Raw genomic sequence first — 25,156 nt, forward strand, 5'->3', positions numbered from 1 at the left:
TTATAACACTGCCCACTTTATTGAAGGTGGAAGTGTTGTCATAAAAAAATAGAGACATCAAAACCTCAAGAGAGAAAATGTTTTGCACAAAACATCTATTATGGTGCAACAGTGCAACAACACTTCTGTGAGATGAAGAGACAACATTTCAGAAACAGGAAATAGTTTAGACTCATAGAGAGGACAACATGGGACCGCCAAGTAAACTTGTTCTGCTGCTCTGTAAGTCTGACAAGCATAACTTTATTTCAAGTATGTGTACAGTATATGTACATTTAGTTCATATAGATTGTTTGTGTATGTCAATATAGCCTACTGTATGTTTTTGTTTGAGTGCGTTGTCCTGACGAATTGTAAAATCCACTGTTGAGATGACTGTCATGACTTCACGACCGGTGTAGATGCCATCAATTGAATCTCTTACTAACTGAAATACTCATGTGTGAGTCTGCATCATATGTCTCTACAGTTTGCTTGTCATTAGAATTGTAACATATTGTGATACTCCGGACACTCTTGTCACATTCGAGGGAAACTTCCCGTACTTTATTGAAGTCAAGTAAACTCTGTATAACAAAGCGAGTTGCTGTTTTAGCCACAACTCACGCATGCAACAAGGCATTCACAACCAACTCTCTCGAACCCACACCACACACGCACGCACACTCCTAAACTCCACCCCCCAATTCCCCTAAAAGGCACACAACAATTTAAGAACTGACCAGTAACAGAACACAATTATCACACACAACTCGCAGGTTATCACACTGCTCCCCCCTTTATGAAGCCCCTCACCCTCGAGGGGTCATGCAAAAGTCATTGAACCGTGGCGGTCTCCGCTGCTGTCTCCGTGGCCTGCTTGGGTCTGGTCCCAGTCTGCCTTGCGGTGATACAGGGGGTTGAGCGGGGAACGCCGAGTGGGTGTCAGGGACACTAAGGCTGGGGGACATCAGGGAAGGGGAGGCCGAGATATTTGAATCTGCAGAGGGCCCGGGATTTGTCCGTGAATTAGGCCCCAGCTCAAACGATGGGACAGCATTCCCTCTGTATGGTGCTAATCTGTCCCGGTGGAGAACTACTCTCCTACCCCTAGGGGGAACCTGTACCCTATAGACCACCTCGCCCACACGCTCGATGACCCTACAAGGGCCATCCCAGTGGCAGTCCAGTTTGGGGCACCGTCCCTTTTTCCGTTTAGGAGTATAAACCCAGACCAACTCCCCGGCCTGGAAGTCTCTGCCCTTACTCCTCACATCATAGTTCCGTTTTTGTCTCATGCCGGCCTTCTCCAGCTGGTCCCTGGCAAAGGCATGGTCATCCTAGGCCCTACAGTTCTCAAGATATTCACAGAGAACTGTGTCTGCCCTACCCTCCTTTCGGGGGGTCCAGTCACGCGGGGGGGCTACAGATCAAAACGAAAAATGACGGTTCCATGCTATCCATGTGGGGGTACATGCCCACCAAGTTTTGTGTACCCCGGTCTTTCAGTGTCCCGGGAATCCTTGTTGGTGTACGTCACTAAATGTACACATAAATTATTTTATTGTAAGGCCCCCCATGAACGAAAGTACACAAAACTTGGCATGCATTCGGAGGGTGTCATAATGATCCTACACTTGCAGTTTTGACCTTGTCAGCCAGAGATATTGTGATGAAAGCACCTAATTTTTTGCTTTTTAATTTTTAACTAGGTGGCGCTATACATGAAATAAGTGGTAATGGGATGGGTTGACATGCCCCCTTAAGACCAACATACATAAAAAGGTGGACCTCCTAGGCCCTACGGTTCTCGAGATATTCACAGAAAACTGTCTCCGGCCACCTACAGGCCAGTTGGTGTATAGTAACATAAATTAATTTATTGTGTGGCCCCCCATGAACGGAATTCCACAAAACTTGGCGTGCATACAGAGGGTGTCATAATGATCCTACACTTCCAATTTCGTGCAGTTTTGACTATGTTAGGTCACAGATACCTTCAATTACAACACCTCATTTGTACTTTTTTGTGTTTAACTAGGTGGCGCTATACATGAAATGAGTGGTTATGGAATGGGTTGACATGGCCCCTTGAGATCAACATACAAAAAAAAATGGTCCTCCTAAACCCTACGGTTTTCGAGATATTCACAGAAAACTGTGTCTGCCCTACCCTCCTTTCGGGGGGTCCAGTCCAGCGGGGGGGGCTACAGATCAAAACGAAAAACAATGGTTCCATGCTATCCATGTGGGGTTACATGCCCACCAAGTTTCGTGTACCCCGGTCTTTCAGTGTCCCGGGAATCATTAACGGAAATTTGGGCATGCGAAAAAGCTTCGCTGCGCGGCGGTCATAATAATATAACAGTATATTAGTCAGTCATTTTTATTAGGTTAAACAGTGATTTGATAAAGTTTTTTTTTAAGGCCCACCCACAATTGGTCTGGCCCATCCAAAGCTGGAATCCTGGCGCCGTGCCTGATGTGGAGCACTTTATGTTGCACTCTGTGCATGTTAAATGCGCTATAAAAATAAAACTGACTTGACTTGACTTATTTGACGTATGTCACTTTGGACAAAACCGTCTGCCAAATCCCATAACCATAAACATATGCATGATGTCTCAATATATATATGACACAATTGCAATATGTTTAAAGGTATTCTAAGCGATATTAGGCAGATTCTAAGCTAAAACATTTTTTGTCAAAGTGGATGCTTTGATTCAAAATGGCAGTAGTGGCAGTTTGACAATGAATGACCTGAGACACAGTTGGGGGCTCATGTGACTGTAGCCTGCTATCCACATACTGTAAGAGAGGTGGTGTAAAATGAACACTGTGCCCTCTTTACTGAAGGTAGAAGTGTTAGTGCTGTCTTTAAAAATGCAGCAGACTATAGTGCCAGATACACATAACAATCCTATACACTTTTTTAACGTCATGTGACAGTATAGAGCAGTGTTTCCAAAAGACTGTGTCGCGACCCATGGGTGGGTCGCAGGAGATTTTATTCGGGTCGTCAGCACAATTTATGTTGTCTATTAGGCCTAACTTAGCCAGGAAAGCTATCAGTTTTCTATTAGGATATTGTTTGTTTACCACAGTCATATTCTTCTGTGGAATTTTGTATTTAGAATAGCTCTGAAACTGGGGGGCGAATGCGTCGCAGAAGGGACAGCGTGGACATCTCACATGCAAAATGAAACATTTCTGTGGGGTGCCTGCCATGGACATCGCTGTTGCAAAATGCAAGGGACATGAATGAGCCTATTTGCACAATAATTAACGGACACCAGCTCTTCAACTTGACCGATTAAAATCTACTGTAGTCAACTAAAGCAGACATCCGTATACCAGACATGGCTATTCAATTTGCGTCATAGGCTGTAGATAGTTTCAATTGTAGACGCACTCTTTAAAGTTAGAAACCTCCTCACATTCCTTATTATTTCGGATTTAAAACGCTCAACAGTGCATTATATTAGCCTACTATTTAAATGGAAATTTTAAACATTTCCCTCTTTTTTCACCTCGCAAACTCTACTAGGCTACAATAAAGGCCTAGGCCATTTTTTCGGAGTGTCTATTCGTACCCCTGGTACGAATAGCCTTGGCCACACAACTGGGCTATTCACACCCTGTTACATACAGTAACAACAAAAACATGTTGCTCGCGTTAAATTACATTTGAGATGGAAAAGTTGTTATTATTTTCAAAATCTTTTTCAGTGAACACATACTGTACAACCGTCAGTTTGTTAGCTAACAGAAATTTTGTGAATATGACGTTCAGGCCTATAAACTATAAGTTTACCTGCAAACCTCTACTCCTTGTGGAAGGCGATAGTGCAGTGGTCACAGGCAAGGGCTGGCACGTGGGAGACTGGGGTTTGATTCCCGTGTGCTGTGTTTTGGCAGAGTGAGTGTGCATGTGTACCAACGTCTCTGGAGAGAAGGTGCGTAATTTGAACAATAAATCGGTTCTCAAACGGAAGTTTTCATTGCAACAATTAGCTAATTCATGCACCAGGGTGTAAATAGCATGCAGTACTATAAACACCAGGGTACAAATAGCATCCACTTCTAACTGTACATTGATGCAAACAGCATACCTTATTCAGAGTATCTATTACACAGCTGAGCTATTCACACTCTGTTATGTAACAACAAAAAAACATGTTGCTTGTTTTTAAAAATATAAATATATAATATTACATTGTGTGATCAATATGCCAGATTAAATGCACAGGGGTGCAAATAGCATACACTGATATTTGTACCAGACGAGGTACTAATAGAACACATTGCTGTCTGCACCGGGGTACGAATAGCATACATTGATATTTGTACCAGACGGGGTACTAATAGGACACATTGCTGTGTGCACCGGGGTACGAATAGCATACATTGATATTTGTACCAGACGGGGTACTAATAGGACACATTGCTGTGTGCACCGGGGTACGAATAGAATTCACTTCTTATTGCACCAGGGTACGAATAGCATACACTGCTAATTGTACCAGGGGTGCAAATAGCCTTACCCTTATCTTTTGACTATTGCGCAAAAGCCTCTTGTTCTGATATTTATTCATTTCACATTCTTACAACATAGCTTCCCACAACATCAATACACAGCCTTGGTATACGGCCTACAAACAAACGTTTACCTCCAGAGGAAAATGCGGATTCAACTTTCCAAATAAAGAAACCTCCACAAATAGGCTACATACAATATAACGACTTGAGTTACTTGCTATTTTTACATAGGAATTGACGGTGTGTTATGGATCCATTTGTCTGCAACGCAACGTAGCCTACAACATCTCTCTTTAGAAATATAGGAACAGCTTACTATGCTGAAGAGTGACGACTGCGTAGCATGCAAGAATACCCCCAAGAAAAGTTTGAGAACCTGTGGCCTAAAACAATATGATTGCATGCAGGTTGAAAGTTAGATCTGAAGTGAAATGGGTCGCGATGGTCTATCATTTTTAAAAAGTGGGTCCCCAGAAAAAAAGTTTGGGAAACACTGGTATAGAGACATCAAAACCTCTACGTACAGTATATGCGTTACTTTATAGCAAGAGCTCAAGAGAGAACATTTTTTGCACAAAACCTCTATTAATGGTGCAACAGTGCAATCACACTTCTGTTAGATAAAGAGACAACATTTCAGAAACAGGAAATAGTTTAGACACATAGAGAGGACAACATGGGACCGCCAAGGAAACTTGTTCTGCTGCTCTGTAAGTCTGACAAGCATAACTTTATTTCAAGTTTACTGTATGTGTATATGTACACATACAGTGTTTGTGTATGTCAATATATTGTATGTTTTTGTTTGAGCGCTTTGTTCTGATAGTGACGAATTGTAAAATGCACTGTTGAGATGACCTGTGTACTGTAGATGCCATTAATTGAATCTCTCACTAACTGAAATACTCATGTGTGAGTCTGCATCATATGTCCCTACAGTTTGCTTGTCATTAGAATTGTAACATATTGTACTTGGGAATTGGGAAGTTGCAGCTAAGATGGCATAGATCAAAGTTATATGGCAGTCTTGAATTATGTCACATGCACACCAGCCATGTTGCTGCATCTGTGTTGGTCTGTGTTTAGTTCAAAACCAGTCAGGATGAACTGAACAACTGAATAGCTTGGTTTGATGAACACTTAAACACTGTAACTCGTCCTTACAGCCCCTCCTTGCTTGTCTCTCTGTCTCAATGGACACACACCTCCTCAGCACGCACATTGAATCCAAACATGCACAATCGTGCAAGCAAGGACTGTTGTTGCTAAATATTAAATATGTTTATGATTAGCACGCTGCACACATATGTTCAAAGGGGTGAGAAAATTACATTGTTAACTTAAAATCCTGAATTGTGAGTAAATTGTCACATATCTTTAGATCTGAAGCCGAGAAGGCAGTTACACACGGAACATCCACAGTGTCCACCACATCCTGTTTTAAACATGCTTCAGTGAGATCTTGTCTTTGCTAGAAAGGGCAGTTTTAGCTTACAGTTTTAGCATGGTTTCATTGTATCTTTGTTCATGTTAGTGATGCAGACTTGCTATTATGTGCATTACTGCATAATGATGGACTGGAGATCCAACTGTGTGATGTGAATGTAATGCACACTGGTGATGTCATTACATTTGCACAGTGTTCTCATGGTGAAATGTTCCCCTTTTTTCAGGCACCTATTAACTTAAACTTATACTTCTCTAAAATATAGTTTGAAGAACTGAATGTGGTTTGAATGTGCATGATGTCTCAATATATATTCCACAATGGCAATATGTTTAAAGGTATTCTAAGCGATATTACTCAGATTCTAAGCTAAAACATTTTTTGTCACATACAGAAAACATCTGTGTAGACCAGGGGGTCAGGATTTGGAGGATTAGCTTCAGCCAATTAGTATGGCATTTGCCCGCTGACATTTTAGAAAATATGGCGTTACATGGTTGCCACTTCCGGCACCAGTTTTTACATGCTGATTGGTAGATGACAGCTCATGTGCGAGTTTAGTGTTGGGCACAAGCATCCTCACAAGTCCATGTTGGTTAAAGGATAATTCCGGTATTTAGCACTTTGAGTCCCTTTTCTGATTTGATTTGGATGAACTAGAGTGGTGGACACCGACATTTTGACGATAGGTCCTGTCTCGACTTTCTGAATAGTTTTGAATAGCCTTTGACTGTTTCAGAGTGGCTGGCTATGGGCATACACAACCCTTAACGTTCATTTTTAAAACTGTGCAACTCAAAACACAGCCCTGCGGCAGTCTGTTAGTAAGGAAATCCATAATAGTCCATAACCAGTTGCTGAGTGAGTTGCCAGAGCTTGGAGATCATCTTGGAGAGGATCACAGTGTTGAATGCTAAACTGGAGTCAATGAACAGCAGTCTAACATATGTATTGGGACTGTCCAGGTGGGTGAGTTCCAGGTGGAGCGCTGTGGAGATGACATCCTCTGTTGATCTGTTGCATCGGTAGACAAATTGGTATTGAATGTGGTTTGACGGAGTCAGGATGCAGACATGCAATCAAGTTGGATATTTAAACTAACTGACTATATGTCACTAGCATGATTTATCCAATATTTTTATGGAGACTAATAGCATCAGTCAGCACTGTATTCTGACCAACATTGCCATGGTTTACAGCAAACTTGTAGTGGGAAGTCTGAGTCTGGAAGCTTTGAGTCAAAATGGCAGGAGTGGTACAACAATGAAAGACCTGAGACACAGCCGTGGGCTCATGTGACTGTTGCCTGCAAGCCACATAAGAGGTGTGGTGTGAAATGATCGCTGTGCCCTCTTTGTTCAAAGTGATAGTGTTAGCAGGGGCGGATCTAGAGATTTTTTCCTGGGGTGGCGAAGGGGTGGCATGAGGTTCCAGGAGGGGGGCCATGGACATTATTCAAAACTTAAAATTCTACGGATTTCATTGAATATGTTTTGTTCTCTACACTACATTACACAAGGTGGGAGGCAAATCAGAGATGTAGCTGGCGTTTTGGATGATGTGGGTCTTAATATGTGAATTTCTTTCTCTGTGTAATCACTATACAGTCTGTGTAGTCTGTACTTAAATTATAGAGTGTCAAAAAGCAATTTTAGGGGGGTTTGGAGGTATGTTCCTCCAGATAATTTTTTTACAACAATGACCCCTCAAATAATTTCTTCTAGTTAGTTTTGAGGGAATATGGACACATTTATAAGATAAGCCATCAATAGATTTAGGTTATCTGGATTAAAACAATATTCTTATGATTTGGGGGTATGGTCATATATGGTTATGGTCCATTTTTTTTAAAACACCCTCAAATGATGTCTTCTAGTGAGTTTTGAGGGAATATGGACAAATGTAGTCATACAATATAAGCCATCAGTAGATTTAGGTTATTTAAATTGAAACAAGATTCTAATGCAGGATTGTTGCAATGATAACCATGACTGTGACTGTCAAAACATTTCCATCTGATTCAATAAAGACTCAAGTAAGTCAAGTAAGTACCTTCTTAGTCAAACCATTATTTTTGGATTCATTATAATACAACAATTTAAAATGTACATAACAAGAATATAATTATTAATCTACCACCTCACTAATAAACATGCAAACACACACACTGGTGGACAGTAACTAAGTACTGGGTATGGGTATCTAATTCAATTATTTAATTCTTTGGAAGGTTTTTACTTCAACCCCCACTACAATTAAAAGGCCAAATATCTTTAACAGGAATTAGAAACGGTTCAAAGAATGAAAATTAAACCGGAAACGAACACAGTTTTTGGAAGGACGTAACTGAAAATGGGAGCAAAACCAATTTCACTTGTTCCGGAGTGAAAACGTCATTTTCAATTTTAGATAACCGGTTAATAACGGTATTTATCATTCCGATTAACCTTTGTTTGAATATTATTAAAAACTCCATAGGCTTAGAAAGTCCACACAGTGTTCCCCAGACCCCTTATAAGATGAATTTAGTCAGATGTTATGAATCGGTATCTCCCCTGCATAATTGGCTAGAACTACTAGTTGATAAACAGAATATTAATATCCAACACTATCTAACTGCCTTTTCCAAGTATGTAGTCTAAATTACTGAAACAATTTGTGAAATAAGATACCAGAGACACTAGGCAAATATTTATAGGCCTGTCATGCAGTTGGTAGCACCATACATAGGCTATTGCAAGGCTTAAACAGAGACTTTCTAATGAGGAGACACAGCACTCCAAAAATCCTCCATAGAAATGCATGGGCTTAGTTTGTAATGCCAATATGGCAGTTATCTACGCATATCACACCCCTTTCGCGGCAAAACGTTGACATGTGAATACATTGAGCCAATCATGTGCTGTCTTGTGAATACATTGAGCCAATAATGTGGTGTGTTGTGAAGACATTGTGCCAATCATGTGTTGTGATCTCGCCGCTGGAGCAAGATTGCAGTAGATTGGTGTCGTGAAGCCTTGCGCACGCGCATTTCTGCCGAGATGGATGCCCGATGAGTGCCCAAAAAGCGTTGCCATATGGCCGCTGAGTGGAGGGACTTGCCTAAAAGGACTTTGGACATTTTCTCTGCCTGAAGTAAGGCTATCAAGCATTTTTAAGACCTAATGTTATTGTGTTCACAATCTAGGCTACTCACTCACTCACAAACTGGTGAATAATGAAGTACATGTGTAGTTACTGTATTAAAGTACCTTTATAAATCTCCTATTAAGAAACAACCTCGAGTGAACAAGCAACATGTTAATTTATTGAGGACACAAACTCCTGTGCTGGCCTCAGCTTGTTGGTTCATCTACCAGCAAATGATTGAAATCTACCACCCAATGAAACTGGAAGATTTAACTGGAATCTAAGCAATTACATCTCATGCACTAAGCTTCATATGTGATGTGCTTTGACATCATCAAACGTCTAGTCTAGTAGCCTACTCTGAGTAGGGTTTGTTTGAAAATAGTACTTTTACTTTAATTGTTATTGAGTAGAATTTCAGTCATGTAAATGTACTTTTACTTGTGTAGATTGATTTACACCATATAGGCTATGAAAAGAAAGGGAAAAGAAAAACGCAACCCCCACCAGCTTGACACCGATTAATATCCTAGTTTGATTTGACATGTCGACCAAAATTGGATAGTCATAGATGCTGGGAAAGTGGATGCATGACAATTTTGAGAACCCATGTTGAATTATCATGTGTATTAACGGGTTGACATCTTATAAACTAGCGACACACACAAATAGACTAACATTAAGCTACGCACAAGCATGCCCTTATTATCTGATCTGACCGAAAAATTCGATGAGACAAAGTCTTGCGGATGTAAATAACGTAGACTAACAGTGAGGTTGTTGCCGGGTTAACTGATTATGGACTAACTATGGGTATGATTATAGACTTTTTCGACTTGGTGGTCAAACTTACCACTTCGTTGTACAGACAGTTGACACCTAGTTGAATGCACCTGCTGCCAATGGTGAAATTTTGCGGGGGTCACTGCGCTGATTGTGATGGGTGAAACCATTGTTAGGGGGCGGGGGATTCTAAATCGGCGATTTCTGTTTGAGAGGAGTTTGGTGCGGGTTTCACACCTTCTCACAGTTCTCAGACCAACATGTATGAACATAAAATATACTTAAAAAAATATTATCTGATTTATAAATGGGGTGGCAAGACTGTGTCCCAGGGGTGGCAGCTGCCACCCTTTGCCACCCCGTAGATCCGCGCATGGTGAGATGTTCCCCATTCTGACACATTTTTACTGAAACTTAGTTAAGTTACATGAACCGCTGAGAATTGATGGTGTCAGGAGGCCATACTCTAATATATATATATGTATATATATACTCTTTTGATCCCGTGAGGGAAATTTGGTCTCTGCATTTATCCCAATCCGTGAATTAGTGAAACACAAACAGCACACAGTGAAGTAAAACACACACTAACCCGGAGCAGTGAGCTGCCTGCTACAGCGGCGCTCTGGGAGCAGTGCGGGGTTGGGTGCCTTGCTCAAGGGCATTTCAACCGTGGATGTGGGCATGGGAGAGCAGTGCTCAACCACTTCCCCCGACCACATTGGTCGGGGATCAAACCGGCAACCCTTTGGTTACAAGCCCGAAGCCCTAACCAGTGGGCCACGGCTGCCATGTACACCAGTCCAGGGGTGCTGTGGAATTCTTTGATCATATTTTTAATTCCTCAGTATCACTTCAAAAACAAATATCAGTTTAATTCCAGTTTTCCTAAATTAAGGAAAGTTGTTTTAAATACATATACTCCACAACTGCAGGTGGAGCCCAGTAGTGGGGAAAAAGGCATTGGATACCTTTACATAGTATTGCACTTGAACTAATATTGCACAGACTATATATTATACATATATTATTTATGTATTATTTATATTATTTATCTGTAATACATATATGAACAAATGATTGCGCCCAGGCTGGGGGGGGGGCTGATGTATATGAAGTTAGCTGAGAGGGTGAGTTCATTTTAAGGGTAAGGCAGGGGTGGGAGGTTGGGGGATATTCAGCCTGCTGATGTGAGCATAAAGAGCTCCATAGTTCTTGCCAGAGTGCAGAAGAGTTAGGAAGCAGTGTTTAGGGTAGGTCAGGTCTATGCAAATGTTCATGGCTTTGCTGCTGCAGCGGCTTCTGTGGATCTCCTCCAGAGATGGGAGCAGTGAACTGATGATTCTCTTTGTAGTTTTGATGAAACAGTAGAAGGCCTTCCTGCTCTCCAGAGTGCAGTAAGTGTGTAAGTGCAGTTCCATTGCGTGATGCAGTATGGGATGATTGACACTATAGCACACCTGTAGATGTTGACTAGTGCACAGCTGTGTGTGTGTGTGTGTGTGTGTGTGTGTGTGTGTGTGTGTGTGTGTGTGTGTGCATGCGTGAGTGTGTTTTCACGCATGTGTGTGTGTGACATAGAGAGTTTGAAAATACAGGTGCACATTATATGTGATTTTTTTCTGAATTTCCTCTGCAAGGTTTCCTAAAGAGTTCTCTAAAATTCTACTGCTTTTCTCTCACTCTTCCCCTCTTGAAATCAGTCATGAGTGCAGAAATCAGCATCGGATCCACAGAAGGTATTTCTGATGTTTGATACATCACACTTGCCTGACACCCTACCAATATATTGTTGGTGCTGTTTCACTGATATGAATGTAATGGGTGTGGACACTGTGTGCAGAATCTCACTTTCCTCTAAGTGCATACAATGTCCACCGTCACTTGTGTTAGGCACTAAACAGTTAACCATTAGGGCATGAAACAAATCTAAATGTACTGAAACCACTCATTACACACATTAAAATCTTATTATAATTATTATGTATAAATAAATCAATGAGAAGACCTTTGTGTGCTTGTCTGATTAAATGTACTGATCATCTAAACGTGACTAAACTTTAAAATCTAATTAGTGAAGCCATGTCTTTAGGTATAAAGACATAGATGAGAAGACCTTTGTGTGCTTGGTTGTGTCTGATTAAATGTACTGATCATCTAAACATCACTAAACTTTGTTCACTGTGCTGATATTCGCTGTATTGCCATTTAGTATGTCTTTACTCCCACAGCTCCCCCTACAGCTGCAGTGGTGGTGGTGTCTCCTCAGAGTCCTTTTTACTCTGGAGAGAGAGTCACTCTGAGGTGTGAAGTAGCAAAGTACACAGACTGGAGTCAGTATTACTGGTACAGAGACAACAGCCCAGTTCCAGGTGGAAACAGTGAGACCATCACCATCACACTCCCACAAGAGGCTGGTCAATACCAGTGCTCTGGACAGAGGAAGGACCGTCCCCAGACATCATCTTTAAGTGAGCATAGTCACATTGAGTGCAAAGGTGAGTCAATTTTGAAATTGGTTTGTGTAACAGCATGAAGACTCAATTGGATCTTCTGGCAGGACAAAATAATGAATGGAATTATGCTGTCTTTGAAGGGGAATGGAGAATGGTGAGGTAACAAAAGTTAACTTTTGAAAAGTGAACTAGCTGTTGTGAAATTGTTGGGAATTTAATTGATTAACACATCACATAAACTTTTATTGAGTGTTGTTGATACACTGAACTTGTGCCCTCGGAACCAAATCTGACAGCAAGCAGCTTTGGAGTTTTGGAAGTAGGCTGCAGGCAGGCAGCTGGTGGATACATAACTGACATGCGTAAGGTAATGGTAAGGTAAAAGCAACGACCGAAATGCAGTGTTGAAACACGTGTATGAAACGTATTAAATATGCAAACACAGATCCGGTATAAACACTCCAGAAATCCAGAAAAAAATGAAGTATGGAAAATGGAGGATTGTGTTTACAGTTTTGATAAAAGGGTAGAATGTTTCAAAAAATGAATGGCAATGTGAAAAAAGATGTCAATTACAAAGCATGATATCACACATGATTATCACATCACAGCATGAACTGTGTTATTTGACTGAGGGGCCTCATTCAGGGGTAAATAACATGGCCCATGGTATATAATTTAGGGGCCCAATTAAGACATATCACATCATCCGTGTGAGAGACCCCACATCTCTGCCCTCCTACATGACTGTCCTTTCCGTTGTGACAGAGATAGGGGTGAGGGTCTGCAGTGACATGGCTGCTCATGTTATTATTGCAACACCAAATGCCCTGGCCTAAAGTGCCCATTGAAAATGAAAATATGGACAGTGCAGATGAGAACATCAAAATGTCAGCTAGATATTAGCCTGATCTGCATAGACTGTATATAGGCTATATATTTATTATACGGCTCTTCACAATGCAAGTGGAATGCTCCATTGACTTGAATGGGATTTCCAAAAGTTCTAGCGGTCATTATGTCTTGGGGAAGGACCTCTGAAAACAAGAATGACCGCTGTCAATGGCAACGGAGTTTGCGCTTGGAATTTCATTCAAAAGTGAAAGCAGACGGTTAATCAGCTGTGTTCTAAAGAATGTTTGATTCAAGTTCAGCGTGTGTTGCGAACTATTTGTTTCTCAGCAAAAGCCACGACGAAACGGTAACAAATAAGTGTAAAGAGACATATCATGGAGTTTATTTTTTCGTTTTGGCAAGTAGCCGTATAATAAGCGGGATAATGTATAGAACGCCGGTCATTATGGGGAAAATAAGTCCCTTTAGGGCGAAACAAGACCCCTCTACTGGTGCGTCGGGGTCCGGTTCGCCCTCTCGGGACTTATTTTCCCCATAATGACCGGCGTTCTATACATTATCCCTTACATATATATATATATATACTGTATACAGTCTATGGTGGCACCCTAAACTCACGTCATGGCACTGACTTTGGGAAAACCTTCTGTAGAGGGTGCATGGCAGGGAAGACTTTAGGGCACTACATCTCATTAAACTGGGATTTGTTCATTGCAAGGACACTTCATAGTCGTGCCGCAGTTAGCACAGTACTATCTAAGAGGGCACTTAATATTTCTGTATCATCAGAAAAGCACCTGTAGGGAACCTCAAGTTTATGCCTTTGTAAAGGCACCTACCACATATTTTCCACTGCAGTGGATCCATTAGGAAACTTTCCTAAATTGGTGCAAGCCTTTTACTTCACTGCATCACATTTTATCCACTAGAGGAGCACCTACGTTGGCACTTCTTTCTCACATGTAGCCTAGTATAATTTAGAGGGCTGCATTCTACTGCATTCTGTACTTTCTGTACTGGAAATTACACCCGTTGGAACACTGTCATCAGCGGTGTAGTGGTACAATAAGAGCTGGGTATGTATAATGTACTCTGAATGCCTCACTGATCATTTCTGTCCATTGAGTCATTAGAGTCTCATATCTGCAAATTGTGTTGTATATGTGAAATCTGTTAAAGTGTTGCCAAAAGAGTGATAGATTCAAGAAATGTGTTCAGGCAACTGAGAATTTGGTTCAGAGAATTTAGTGTTTTAGCTATTGTGAAAAACTGTATTACAGTATTGTGACTGCAATGTGAGTCATTTTCCTTTTTTGTAATAATTACAGTATATTTTCTCCACATGCCTATGGCATAGTCTTTAACATTTAATATGAAAATATTCTAATCACAAATAGAAAAACCAAAGCCAGCAGTTAGAGGACCTCCACAGACCTGGCTGACTGAAGGAGACTCAGTGACTCTGAGCTGTGAGGTTACAGGCTCCACTACAGACTGGAGATTCCACTGGTACAAAACTGCCCCCTACAGGCCTGAGTTGTTACATGTGACTCATGAAAGCAGAGGATATTATGTAGAGATGCTCTCAGACAGTATCAGAGGAGTTGGAGGCTCCTACACTCTCAGCCCTGCTGCTCTTAGACACACAGGGGTTTATGTGTGCAGAGCAGAGAGAGGAGAGCCAGCCTATCACACAGAGTTCAGCCAACCTCAGCCTCTCTGGATCACAGGTGATGTACACTTTTTTATTGCAATGCCGATTAGTTTTACTGTAAACAAACTGCCCAGGACACAGCTGCTGTTTTGTCCTAAAATGTCAGACTGTGTCATAACCTGTTTTCCCTATTTGATTTAGGTCATTCCCCTCCATCCTCCCTGGTTGTCCATCCCAATAGAAATCATCATTTTGATCGTGAGTTTCTTTCCCTGAGCTGTGTGGGGAGCGTAAACTTAACTGGATGGAGATTGAGATGGTTCACAAGATGGTCAGGGAATAAAATGTGTCCCACTGGTTGGACAGAAGCAGGATCCACCTGTAGAACAGAAAAAGCAATTGCATTAGACGGTGGAGTTTACTGGTGTCAGTCTGAGTCTGGAGAGCAGAGTAATCCTGTCAACATCACAGTGCACAGTGAGTAAACCTTCAGTAAATATTGACATATTTTTGAAACATATTTACTTCATTGTCATGAACAAACCATGATTAATTGTTAACATACATATCATTATCTAATGGAGTTATAACATCACTGTTCAGTGGAAGTGATGTTTCCCTTTTTCCCGCTCTTTTTCGACTCCTTGTACCTTAAGCATACTGTAATGCTTCCTCCTTCTTTGCCAAGTATGCTTCTAATGTTAATGTGATATAAATTGATGTCATTGTACAGTAAGTTGGTTTAGACAGTCACTTTTGTCTGCTAAATATCATAACCGAAACTGCTGAAACAACTACTAACTAAATAGTCACTACTAATTACTGCCATTTTTGGCTGGATATTAAATAAGTATGGCAATGATGAGGGGTATGGGGTTTGGTTCTGCTTACTGTGTCATTAACATTTAAATTGTCAACAAGATCAGGGTGAAACATGCACACTTATCAAATTAAAGAATAGAAACCAATGAATAAAGCTGAACGAATATTGTTCTTCATTCTTAGGTTTAAACACATACTCTACTGTATGAAGCCTTGAGAAACAAATTTAATGTGCTGTAATACATTTAGTTTGACTGTTGTGTGCTGCATAGCTGGTAATGTGATCCTGGAGAGTCCTGTCCATCCTGTGACTGAGGGAGATCATCTGACTCTGCGCTGTAGCTATCGCTACCAGCCATCAAACATCAGTGCTGACTTCTATAAAGATGGGACACTCCTGCAGACCTCCACCACAGGAGAGATGACCATCCCTGCAGTTTCTAAGTCACATGAAGGCCTCTATAAGTGCAGCAACCCAGAGAGAGGAGAGTCACCTGTGAGCTGGATCACAGTAAAGGGTAAAACCAATAACTCAAATAATCACATTAATAACCAAAAGTAATAAATACAACATATTCACAACCAATTGAAATGTCATTTGTGTCTCAGTTCTAATTGTGCCAGCTCCATATTCTGGATCCTCTCTGCTGGTTCCAATAGGCGGGGTTGTTGGACTGGTGATCATGGTTGTCCTCATCATAATTCTGTTCCTGCTGTATCGTTTCAAAAAGCTGAAAGGTAGGTGCTCTTCAACCATTCAGTTGCTCCATTAAGTAAGCCAAACTGAAGTGTTCATCTCTAGAAAAAGTGACCCTCCACGTCCACAGCGAAACCAGACGTATGGGTCACATTAGGTTAAGTGGTTTTATGAAAGACCATAAAATCTTTCAAACAACGCCTATACCAACTATTGACCAACATACTGCTGAGATAAAGGTCATTCAAAGTGTACTGCTTGTACATGTCACAGAAAGTCAGAAATATGTCTGTAAACTTTTGTTTGGGCTCTGCTATACCAAGGCTGTGTGTCAAATCACTTACGTTAACGGTCAGGAACTTCATGTCTGCTGCCATTATGTACTCTTAACAAGTTCCAACAGAAATTTGTGTCGCTAATCCCTTACCAAAAAAAAGTATCTTTAAAGTTTATTTTATCACGTAAACTGAAGTGCAGTTGAAGTATAATTCCCAAGTTTATGTTTATGTATGTGTAGGTAGTAAAAGTATTAGTAGAAATGTGGTAAACTTGTACATGTACTATGTTTCTTCGGACAAAATGTGGCCCACTTTCAGTTTATAATAGTAAACACGTAAGTACTGAGATCTATACTGTAAGTAAACTAGTGAAGATTCTAGTTATATACTTCTAGCTTACCTTTTAGCTCAGTATTATAGTATACTTTAAGTACTTTTAAGGTGTAAAAGTAGTACATTTTTAGATGCACTACAAGTATAAGTAAGTATAAGTATATATACTCTTTTGATCCCATGAGGGAAATTTGGTCTTTGCATTTATCCCAATCCGTGAATTAGTGAAATACACTCAGCACACAGTGAAGTGAAGCACATACTAATCCCGGCACAGTGAACTGCCTGCAACAACAGCGGCGCTCGGGGAGCAGTAAGGGGTTAGGTGCCTTGCTCAAGGGCACTTCAGCCGTGCCTACTGGTCGGGGTTCAAACCGGCAACCCTCCGGTTACAAGTCCGAAGCGTTAACCCTATATACAGTACATGTAGGTGCGTGCATTGTTTACTAACACACTGTATTTATATGGCTTGTTTATATACTGCATTCATATTACACACACGCGCCAATAGTCTACTATGCAAGGCACCAACTGGCACATCAGGAGGATTTTTGAGGTTCTGGACAATTCCTTCCCCCTGAGCTACTGCCACCCAGTGTTGACAAGTATTCCTAACCCAATTTTTTCATGTTTATGATAGCATACTTAAAGTATACTTTCACTAAAAATATAAGTTTACCAGAAGAGTAATATTAGAATCAGCTAAGTGAATAAAATGAATTGAAATGAGAATCTGTCATGCATCGTCTCAAAGATCAGTATCTGGCTACAAGTACAAGTAAATATACTTCTTTTCCATCAGTATGAGTAAATTTCAGTATAAGTACCAAGTACAGGCTAGATATATTTAAATCTTTATGTTAAATTACTACGCTTACTACGAAGTATACTTAATGTCTCTCTGATCAGTACACAAAAAGTAAGCTATACGTATGATTAGTTCAAAATAAGTAGACCAACAGTACACTTCTATAAACTTCTTTTTTTACACGTCCATTAACTTCTAAGGAATAGTTGGGATTATTAAATTTAATTGCTAGGCTTCCAAAGCATATGTTTATCTAACACAATGAATATCTCCCATTAGCTCTCAACTTGCTGTGTTTGTATTTGTAAGCTAAAATAGAACAATCTAATCTGTGTGAAACTCAATGAACATACAGGTAACATTAAAATACTGAAAGGTGACAGGTAACATGACACCGGTATGACTATATAGTTTCAAAAACATTTTAAAAGGTATAAGGTATGGCTTCTGCAACACTAATGCATAACATGAGTAAATATTTTGTTGTGAAATTATGCTAAAAATAATTTGCCCATTTTAGCACACAGCTTACATTCTCATATATCTCATAACAGCAACTTGTGACTTCTGACTGGTTTTGCTGTGGAGTGTCACAAATGTTGCTGTCCAGACAAAACTGAGCTCAAATGTCAACCTTTGTTCTTTCTCAGCAGGTCTGGGTATACAGACAACACCACCGTAAGTGTGCATCTCCAAAAGTGTTTGTATCCATTGCTAAGACGTTTGACATAAGTTAAGTGATCCGGCAGAAACATTGAACAAACAGATTACTTTCAGCTGGAAAGAAGATTTGATTTGCATTCATGAAGTTTCATTGCAGATATCTGTCTTTCTCTAGTGGTCAACAGCGGGAATGTACCAATCACAGATCAAACCAGGACCAGAGTCAGCCTGGAGAAAGTGATGGGGCACAGTCAGAATATATGCCATTGCAAAGAGGTCAGTCAGCCCTTGAGGATAGAAATATTATCAAATGTATGATAGAATTTAATAATTATATATATAATTATATATATAATTATAATCTTGTCTCTTTAGGTACCACGGATGTCTATGACACCATTAAAGCAGATTACATGCCTCTACAACCAAGTAAGTTTGTCATTATGAATGGTCTCAGATGATGTATGATATTCTCTAACATTTCGTACAAATATGTTATAAATTATGTAATTTTTAAATTACAGGAAATACAAACATATATGAAACTTTGAAAATTGCACACTAACAGTGGATGATGAGATACCATTCGCTATGCATAATATCTCAATATCACACAATGGCAATACGTTTAAACATTTAAATGCTGAATTTTTACATTTGACATGTTTCTGATGTGTACTGTAGATAGATTATTAATTGTTAGCATAGCATACTTATTGTTTCTTTCTTATTCCAGTTGTTTTGATGTGTATCAGCTTGGCCAAAAGTGTACCCTGCATGGTGCAAATTTGCCTTTGTTACATTTGAGATGCAGGCTTTTTGACTAAACTGGTGACTAAAATGGTGAACTCCATATAGTTAATGTTACATTTTGACCATTTAGATCCTCTTTAATATATCAACCAGATTGTGTCTTTGACAAAGTATGATCAGTTCAAAAATATGTGTGCTCTCATTTTTAGCAGTGTTTTACAGAGTACCATTTGTATGACTAAAAAATAAAATGCAAAAATAATCTCTACACCATGTTTTGTTTGATTTCTTAAACACACAGTGACACACAGGGCACAGTGAACCATCACTGCAAAAATGAAGGGCATGACACCAGTCACACAACATACAGTAGAACCTTCAACCAAAAGTCTCCAGAAGATTAAACTGAAATCTGAAGTACTCACTCTCCACGTTTTTTAAGTTCTATTAGTGGTGGACTTTCCAGCGTTCATGGGCCCGAATATGAAAGGACGGAAACAGGCATGATATATGTTACACGTTGCTCTGGTTAAAATTGTCTGCTAAATATCAGTCAACTTTAACTCCAACTTCAACATTGCGGTGGTTTAAACTTGTGTGAAGTTTGACAGTGGAAGCTTTGATTCAAAATAGCAGTGGCGTACAGTAGTTAGACCTGAGACACAGTTGAGGGCTCATGTGACTGTAGCCTGCTAAAAACATAAGAGAGGTGTTATAACACTGCCCACTTTATTGAAGGTAAAAATAGAGACATCAAAACCTCTATATACGTATATGCGTTAATTTATAGCAAGAGCTCAAGAGAGAAAATGTTTTGCACAAAACATCTATTATGGTGCAACAGTGCAACAACACTTCTGTGAGATGAAGAGACAACATTTCAGAAACAGGAAATAGTTTAGACTCATAGAGAGGACAACATGGGACCGCCAAGTAAACTTGTTCTGCTGCTCTGTAAGTCTGACAAGCATAACTTTATTTCAAGTATGTGTACAGTATATGTACATTTAGTTCATATAGATTGTTTGTGTATGTCAATATAGCCTACTGTATGTTTTTGTTTGAGTGCGTTGTCCTGACGAATTGTAAAATCCACTGTTGAGATGACTGTCATGACTTCACGACCGGTGTAGATGCCATCAATTGAATCTCTTACTAACTGAAATACTCATGTGTGAGTCTGCATCATATGTCTCTACAGTTTGCTTGTCATTAGAATTGTAACATATTGTGATACTCCGGACACTCTTGTCACATTCGAGGGAAACTTCCCGTACTTTATTGAAGTCAAGTAAACTCTGTATAACAAAGCGAGTTGCTGTTTTAGCCACAACTCACGCATGCAACAAGGCATTCACAACCAACTCTCTCGAACCCACACCACACACGCACGCACACTCCTAAACTCCACCCCCCAATTCCCCTAAAAGGCACACAACAATTTAAGAACTGACCAGTAACCGAACACAATTATCACACACAACTCGCAGGTTATCACACTGCTCCCCCCTTTATGAAGCCCCTCGCCCTCGAGGGGTCATGCAAAAGTCATTGAACCGTGGCGGTCTCCGCTGCTGTCTCCGTGGCCTGCTTGGGTCTGGTCCCAGTCTGCCTTGCGGTGATACAGGGGGTTGAGCGGGGAACGCCGAGTGGGTGTCAGGGACACTAAGGCTGGGGGACATCAGGGAAGGGGAGGCCGAGATATTTGAATCTGCAGAGGGCCCGGGATTTGTCCGTGAATTAGGCCCCAGCTCAAACGATGGGACAGCATTCCCTCTGTATGGTGCTAATCTGTCCCGGTGGAGAACTACTCTCCTACCCCTAGGGGGAACCTGTACCCTATAGACCACCTCGCCCACACGCTCGATGACCCTACAAGGGCCATCCCAGTGGCAGTCCAGTTTGGGGCACCGTCCCTTTTTCCGTTTAGGAGTATAAACCCAGACCAACTCCCTGGCCTGGAAGTCTCTGCCCTTACTCCTCACATCATAGTTCCGTTTTTGTCTCATGCCGGCCTTCTCCAGCTGGTCCCTGGCAAAGGCATGGTCATCCTAGGCCCTACAGTTCTCAAGATATTCACAGAGAACTGTGTCTGCCCTACCCTCCTTTCGGGGGGTCCAGTCACGCGGGGGGGCTACAGATCAAAACGAAAAATGACGGTTGCATGCTATCCATGTGGGGGTACATGCCCACCAAGTTTTGTGTACCCCGGTCTTTCAGTGTCCCGGGAATCCTTGTTGGTGTACGTCACTAAATGTACACATAAATTATTTTATTGTAAGGCCCCCCACGAACACAAAACTTGGCATGCATTCGGAGGGTGTCATAATGATCCTACACTTGCAGTTTTGACCTTGTCAGCCAGAGATATTGTGATGAAAGCACCTAATTTTTTGCTTTTTAATTTTTAACTAGGTGGCGCTATACATGAAATAAGTGGTAATGGGATGGGTTGACATGCCCCCTTAAGACCAACATACATAAAAAAGGTGGACCTCCTAGGCCCTACGGTTCTCGAGATATTCACAGAAAACTGTCTCCGGCCACCTACAGGCCAGTTGGTGTATAGTAACATAAATTAATTTATTGTGTGGCCCCCCATGAACGGAATTCCACAAAACTTGGCGTGCATACAGAGGGTGTCATAATGATCCTACACTTCCAATTTCGTGCAGTTTTGACTATGTTAGGTCACAGATACCTTCAATTACAACACCTCATTTGTACTTTTTTGTGTTTAACTAGGTGGCGCTATACATGAAATGAGTGGTTATGGAATGGGTTGACATGGCCCCTTGAGATCAACATACAAAAAAAAATGGTCCTCCTAAACCCTACGGTTTTCGAGATATTCACAGAAAACTGTGTCTGCCCTACCCTCCTTTCGGGGGGTCCAGTCCAGCGGGGGGGGCTACAGATCAAAACGAAAAACAATGGTTCCATGCTATCCATGTGGGGTTACATGCCCACCAAGTTTCGTGTACCCCGGTCTTTCAGTGTCCCGGGAATCATTAACGGAAATTTGGGCATGCGAAAAAGAAAAAAAAAAAAAGAAAAAAAAGAAAAAGAAAAAAAAAAAAAATCTGACTAAACCTATATGACCGCCGCTTCGCTGCGCGGCGGTCATAATAATATAACAGTATATTAGTCATTTTTATTAGGTTAAACAGTGATTTGATAAAGTTTTTTTTTAAGGCCCACCCACAATTGGTCTGGCCCATCCAAAGCTGGAATCCTGGCGCCGTGCCTGATGTGGAGCACTTTATGTTGCACTCTGTGCATGTTAAATGCGCTATAAAAATAAAACTGACTTGACTTGACTTATTTGACGTATGTCACTTTGGACAAAACCGTCTGCCAAATCCCATAACCATAAACATATGCATGATGTCTCAATATATATATGACACAATTGCAATATGTTTAAAGGTATTCTAAGCGATATTAGGCAGATTCTAAGCTAAAACATTTTTTGTCAAAGTGGATGCTTTGATTCAAAATGGCAGTAGTGGCAGTTTGACAATGAATGACCTGAGACACAGTTGGGGGCTCATGTGACTGTAGCCTGCTATCCACATACTGTAAGAGAGGTGGTGTAAAATGAACACTGTGCCCTCTTTATTGAAGGTAGAAGTGTTAGTGCTGTCTTTCTCTTTGTGCCAGATACACATAACAATCCTATACACTTTTTTAACGTCATGTGACAGTATAGAGCAGTGTTTCCAAAAGACTGTGTCGCGACCCACGGGTGGGTCGCAGGAGATTTTATTCGGGTCGTCAGCACAATTTATGTTGTCTATTAGGCCTAACTTAGCCAGGAAAGCTATCAGTTTTCTATTAGGATATTGTTTGTTTACCACAGTCATATTCTTCTGTGGAATTTTGTATTTAGAATAGCTCTGAAACTGGGGGGCGAATGCGTCGCAGAAGGGACAGCGTGGACATCTCACATGCAAAATGAAACATTTCTGTGGGGTGCCTGCCATGGACCTCGCAGTTGCAAAATGCAAGGGACATGAATGAGCCTATTTGCACAATAATTAACGGACACCAGCTCTTCAACTTGACCGATTAAAATCTAGTCAACTAAAGCAGACATCCGTATACCAGACATGGCTATTCAATTTGCGTCATAGGCTGTAGATAGTTTCAATTGTAGACGCACTCTTTAAAGTTAGAAACCTCCTCACATTCCTTATTATTTCGGATTTAAAACGCTCAACAGTGCATTATACTAGCCTACTATTTAAATGGAATACTTTTTCACCTCTGACGTTCAGGCCTATAAACTATAAGTTTACCTGCAAACCTCTACTCCTTGTGGAAGGCGATAGTGCAGTGGTCACAGGCGGAGGGCTGGCACGTGGGAGACTGGGGTTTGATTCCCGTGTGATGTGTTTTGGCAGAGTGAGTGTGCATGTGTACCAACGTCTCTGGAGAGAAGGTGCGTAATTTGAACAATAAATCGGTTCTCAAACGGAAGTTTTCATTGCAACAATTAGCTAATTCATGCACCAGGGTGTAAATAGCATGCAGTACTATAAACACCAGGGTACAAATAGCATCCACTTCTAACTGTACATTGATGCAAACAGCATACCTTATTCAGAGTATCTATTACACAGCTGAGCTATTCACACTCTGTTATGTAACAACAAAAAAACATGTTGCTTGTTTTTAAAAATATATATATATAATATTACATTGTGTGATCAATATGCCAGATTAAATGCACAGGGGTGCAAATAGCATACACTGATATTTGTACCAGACGAGGTACTAATAGAACACATTGCTGTCTGCACCGGGGTACGAATAGCATACATTGATATTTGTACCAGACGGGGTACTAATAGGACACATTGCTGTGTGCACCGGGGTACGAATAGAATTCACTTCTTATTGCACCAGGGTACGAATAGCATACACTGCTAATTGTACCAGGGGTGCAAATAGCCTTACCCTTATCTTTTGACTATTGCGCAAAAGCCTCTTGTTCTGATATTTATTAATTTCACATTCTTACAACATAGCTTCCCACAACATCAATACACAGCCTTGGTATACGGCCTACAAACAAACGTTTAACTCCAGAGGGAAATGCGGATTCAACTTTCCAAATAAAGAAACCTCCACAAATAGGCTACATACAATATAACGACTTGAGTTACTTGCTATTTTTACATAGGAATTGACGGTGTGTTATGGATCCATTTGTCTGCAACGCAACGTAGCCTACAACATCTCTCTTTAGAAATATAGGAACAGCTTACTATGCTGAAGAGTGACGACTGCGTAGCATGCAAGAATACCCCCAAGAAAAGTTTGAGAACCTGTGGCCTAAAACAATATGATTGCATGCAGGTTGAAAGTTAGATCTGAAGTGAAATGGGTCGCGATGGTCTATCATTTTTAAAAAGTGGGTCCCCAGAAAAAAAGTTTGGGAAACACTGGTATAGAGACATCAAATTCTCTACGTACAGTATATGCGTTACTTTATAGCAAGAGCTCAAGAGAGAACATTTTTTGCACAAAACCTCTATTAATGGTGCAACAGTGCAATCACACTTCTGTTAGATAAAGAGACAACATTTCAGAAACAGGAAATAGTTTAGACACATAGAGAGGACAACATGGGACCGCCAAGGAAACTTGTTCTACTGCTCTGTAAGCATAACTTTATTTCAAGTTTACTGTATGTGTATATGTACACATACAGTGTTTGTGTATGTCAATATATTGTATGTTTTTGTTTGAGCGCTTTGTTCTGATAGTGACGAATTGTAAAATGCACTGTTGAGATGACCTGTGTACTGTAGATGCCATTAATTGAATCTCTCACTAACTGAAATACTCATGAGTCTGCATCATATGTCCCTACAGTTTGCTTGTCATTAGAATTGTAACATATTGTACTTGGGAATTGGGAAGTTGCAGCTAAGATGGCATAGATCAAA

The 25,156-nt window shown here is 40.6% G+C and overlaps 1 protein-coding gene across 1 annotated transcript; it reads left to right on the forward strand.

Moving 5' to 3' along the window:
- The first annotated feature begins 5,192 nt into the window (after positions 1-5,192).
- Positions 5,193-19,402, forward strand: LOC121689433 (B-cell receptor CD22-like). Its single transcript, XM_042069258.1, has 11 exons — positions 5,193-5,231; positions 11,584-11,619; positions 12,112-12,378; positions 14,589-14,921; positions 15,047-15,322; positions 15,940-16,185; positions 16,277-16,405; positions 18,434-18,461; positions 18,622-18,722; positions 18,822-18,875; positions 18,971-19,402. The coding sequence occupies exons 1-11, from the start codon at positions 5,198-5,200 to the stop codon at positions 19,009-19,011; spliced, it is 1,545 nt and encodes a 514-aa protein (XP_041925192.1). The 5' UTR covers positions 5,193-5,197; the 3' UTR covers positions 19,012-19,402.
- The last annotated feature ends 5,754 nt before the right edge of the window (positions 19,403-25,156 follow it).

Source organism: Alosa sapidissima, chromosome 18, assembly GCF_018492685.1.
Source record: "Alosa sapidissima isolate fAloSap1 chromosome 18, fAloSap1.pri, whole genome shotgun sequence".
Classification (NCBI taxonomy): domain Eukaryota; kingdom Metazoa; phylum Chordata; class Actinopteri; order Clupeiformes; family Clupeidae; genus Alosa; species Alosa sapidissima.